General features: G+C 35.0%; 1 protein-coding gene across 1 annotated transcript in view; it reads left to right on the top strand.

The window, feature by feature from the left end:
- TTC3 (tetratricopeptide repeat domain 3) overlaps positions 1 to 3,855 on the top strand; it is a 116,913-nt gene that overhangs the window by 57,571 nt on the left and 55,487 nt on the right. The window contains exons 23-25 of the mRNA XM_023519593.1: positions 1,186 to 1,278; positions 1,906 to 1,970; positions 2,992 to 3,128. Coding sequence (XP_023375361.1) covers positions 1,186 to 1,278; positions 1,906 to 1,970; positions 2,992 to 3,128 — 295 coding nt within the window. The remainder of the gene's footprint in view (positions 1 to 1,185; positions 1,279 to 1,905; positions 1,971 to 2,991; positions 3,129 to 3,855) is intronic.

Raw genomic sequence — 3,855 nt, 5'->3', positions numbered from 1 at the left:
GAGCCAGAAAATCAGATTTTATTTTTATTTTATGTGACTATGGTAAACAGTCCTGGCCTGGTGACTCACTCCTATAATCCCAGCACTCTGGGAAGCCAACATGGGTGGATGGCTTAAATTCAGGAGTTAGAGACCAGCCTGAGCAAGAGCAAGAGCCCTGTTTCTACTCAGCGTAGAAAAACTTGTGGCTTGTGGCTTTGTGGCTGGCACCTGTAGTCCCAGCTACTTGGGAGACTGAGGCAGGAGGATCACTTGAGCCCAAGAGTTTGAGGTTGCTGGGACTTATGGCGCTATAGCACTCTACCAAGGGCGACAGAGTAAGACTCGATGTCTCTAAAAAAGAAAAAAAAAGTTTGGTGGAAATAAATTCTCACATTTTGTACATTTTCACATATTTAAGTAAACATATTATGATGTAGCCAAGTAACTGTTTCCATTGAGTTACTTCTGTGATATCTTTGTCTTTTTCTCACCAAAAGTGAGTTTCTCTGATGACACACTGTGCCTTAGTGGTCTTTACCATTTCCATCTAAGAAGTACCCTCTGTAAATTAGTTAGCTCTAATGAGGATATGCTGAAGTAATATATACAACCCACAATAGCTTATGGCTTATAATAGAAGAGGTTTATTTCTTGCTTATATTATCTTTTTTTTTTTTTTTTGGAAAAAATAAAAAAGTTGTTTGGCAGGCCCAGGCTGGGTTTGAACCCACCAGCCCTGGTGTACGTGGACAGCATCTTAACCACTGAGCTACAGGCGCTGAGCCTTGCTTACGTTACTTGTCCTGTGGTTCTGCAGTTGTTGGTCAGGGCTGGGCTCTAGCAGCTCTGTTCTGTCATAGGTGGCTGTGTTCTTTGTTTTTGAATCCAAGTTGAAGAGTGGCCTTTCTAGAACATGTTCCTGTGTCACAGGGAAAGAGCAATGGCCAGTCCACACAGTGTTTCTTAAAGCTTTTGCTTAGACATGGTGTATACATCATATTAGGTCACCTTGCATAGTAAAAGAAAAGTCACGTGGTCAGATGTACACCTGCTTTGAAAATCACGTGGCAACAACCAGAGACTTTCCGTGCTTCTCCTAGTTTGACTATTGCCAGTGGCTGAAATAGTATCATGTGTAGATTCATCCCCTTCCAAACATAACATTCTTCTTCTTTTTTTTTTTTTTTTTTGTAAATGTAATAGGATTTTTTACAAGGTATTTGCCTTACCCCTGACTGTGAAGGTATCATTTCTAAGATTATCATCTTCAGCAGTGGTGGTCAAGTTAAATGTGAGGTAAGTATCTAATGAAGAGGAAACCTTATCAAATTGATAACCACAATGTTTACCTCCTTTTAAAACATTATTTAAATTTTTGGAAGTTGTGTGATTTCCATTGTGTCTTTTCCAGGAAAGAAACAGGTACTTCATTTAAGAAATTATAGGAAATATTTGGATATTCAGTGCAATGAAGGTTTCTTAATAGGAAAAGGAAGCTTTTGCATTTTAGTTCTGCTGTTTTTACTGCTTTTGGTAACTTTGATCCCCCTAGTAAACTTTTGGGAATCAGTGGGGGGCATGTATTTATGGAGAGGGAAAAGTGTCTTGAGGGATTACCTTTAACTTCCGTACATGGGAGTGATAGTGGTAGTCGTAATAATATTTGTAGTTTATTGGATCTTCTGCTTACTCTTTTTTTATTTTTAAGTTTTGCCTAAAGTATGTCTACTCTCTTGTTCCTCTTTCCAGTAAATTATTTTGCTAAAGCTTTCTGGCCTTTTGTCTGGGTTAGAACATCATCACTGTTCTCTGTAAGATTGAACATTGACTATATGTGCTTCTGAAATACTTGTTACTTGTGGCTTTGTGCTTTATGTCATTGGAGTATGAGACAAATTTTGGATGTCTTTGTTTTATTTAAAGTTTGAACACAAGGTCATAAAAGAAAAGGTTCCTTCAAGACCTATTCTGAAACAGAAATGTTCTAGGTAAGATTTTTAACAATCAGTAATTTAATGATGTCTCTTAGAATATAAATTCTTTTAAATGCAAATTTCTAAATTATGCTCTTTTTTAAATTGTTTAGGCATAGATATATCCAAATATGTGCTTTAAAAATTATTTTTATGGATATTTAAAGCTTAAAGAGAACTAGGCTAGAGTGGTTAAATACTAAAAACTTGATTCAGAATCATTTATCTAATGGGTTGATTTTATAAGTAAAATTATAACAGTTGATGCTGTGAAATGTCATGTTTGATTAATAGATTTGGCATTTAGATTAAAATTATGTATTTACCTCTCAGTTCTTTAAACTTTAATTCCAAAAGCACTTTTTCTTTTAATCCCTCTTCATTAAATATTTTGAACCAGTGACTATTTGTTACCCTGAAATAGTCAATGTACTGTCTAAATTATTCACTTCTCTGTATCTTTTTTTTTCAAATCAAATAATTCAAATTCTTTTTTCTTTTCTTTTTGGTCCTACCCTACTTTTTGTTTTTCTTTCTAAGAAGTGATTCTTTTTCATCATTTATAACCAAGAAAAAGCAAAAGAAAAGATGAATACAATTATTTGTTAAGAGAATTCATTATAATCAGATGAACCAAACTCCCACATTGTGGGTCTTCATTGAGATGTGAAAATAATATTTTATTTTACCAGGGGCTCTTTCTTAGAAATGAGGGTTTATATGTATTATCTTGCAGAATAATTTGTACTCTTCCTTTATAACTTGTGTAGTAACATATATGTGGAAATAATACCTACAGATTTATATATTGCATCTTTAGAAATCACTTAATCATTGAAGTTCTCATTTATATGAAACAAGCACCCTTACTTAGATTGAACTGACAGTTTTTTATATTGACTAGCAGTTACAGGCCAGGTTCTAATTAAAAAGGAAAAATTTTCATCTATTGCTTGTTTTTTTAAATAGACGAAGGTAAATAGTTCATTGTGTTTATAACTATGGTGAATTATTACTAATCATAAATATTTATCAGCCTAGAGAAGCTAAGACTGAAGGAAGACAAAAAATTGAAGAGAAAGATCCAAAAAAAAGAAGCAAAACGATTAGCACAAGAAAGAATGGAAGAGGACTTAAGAGAAAGTAATCCACCCAAAAATGAAGAGCAGAAAGGTAAAGGTATGTAGAAGTCTAAGCCATGATTAGAATAACACACTCTTGCTTAAAATTGTGAATATTAATGTTCATTTTACTGGTTCTTATATTAATCATTACTGAATTAAAATAGAGATTTCAGTTCATATTTTATACTATCACTGTCTACTCTGAGCCAGAGAGTGGATTGGTGTTAGAAGCACTGATTTAGAGCAATGCATAGGGGGCTCAGTGCCTGTAGTACAGTGATTATGGCACCGGCCACATACACCAAGGTTGGCAGGTTCAAACCCAGCCCAGGCCAGTTAAACAACAATGACAACTGCAACAAAAAAATAGCCCAGCATTGTGGCGGGTGCCTGTAGTCCTGGCTACTTGGGAGACTGAGGCAAGAGAATTGCTAAGCCCAACTTTGAGATTGCTGTGAGCTATAATGCCACAGCACTCTATGAGGGTAACATAGTGAGACTCTGCCTCAAAAAATAAATAAATAAATAAATAGAGCAATGCATGGGGACTCTAGCACTCACTGGCCACTAATTCTGGTTAGAGTCTGTGTCAGTTTGCTATCAATGAAGTGAAGGTGGATGTAATATCTGACCTACGTGTTGTGGTTTGATAATGCATTCTAAATTCTGCTGTGTGGACTTAGTTCCAAAATGTTGAATTGTAAATTAGCTACTAATGCTGAATTCAAATAAAGAGGAAGTTCATTATTAGTCCAGCCTTGTATTTTATGCTCATC

Source organism: Otolemur garnettii, unplaced genomic scaffold (genome assembly GCF_000181295.1).
Source record: "Otolemur garnettii isolate 467f Iridium unplaced genomic scaffold, OtoGar3 scaffold00180, whole genome shotgun sequence".
NCBI classification, from domain to species: Eukaryota; Metazoa; Chordata; class Mammalia; order Primates; family Galagidae; genus Otolemur; species Otolemur garnettii.
The sequence above is the reverse complement of the archived record's forward strand: the minus strand, read 5'-3'. Positions and strand labels throughout refer to the sequence as shown.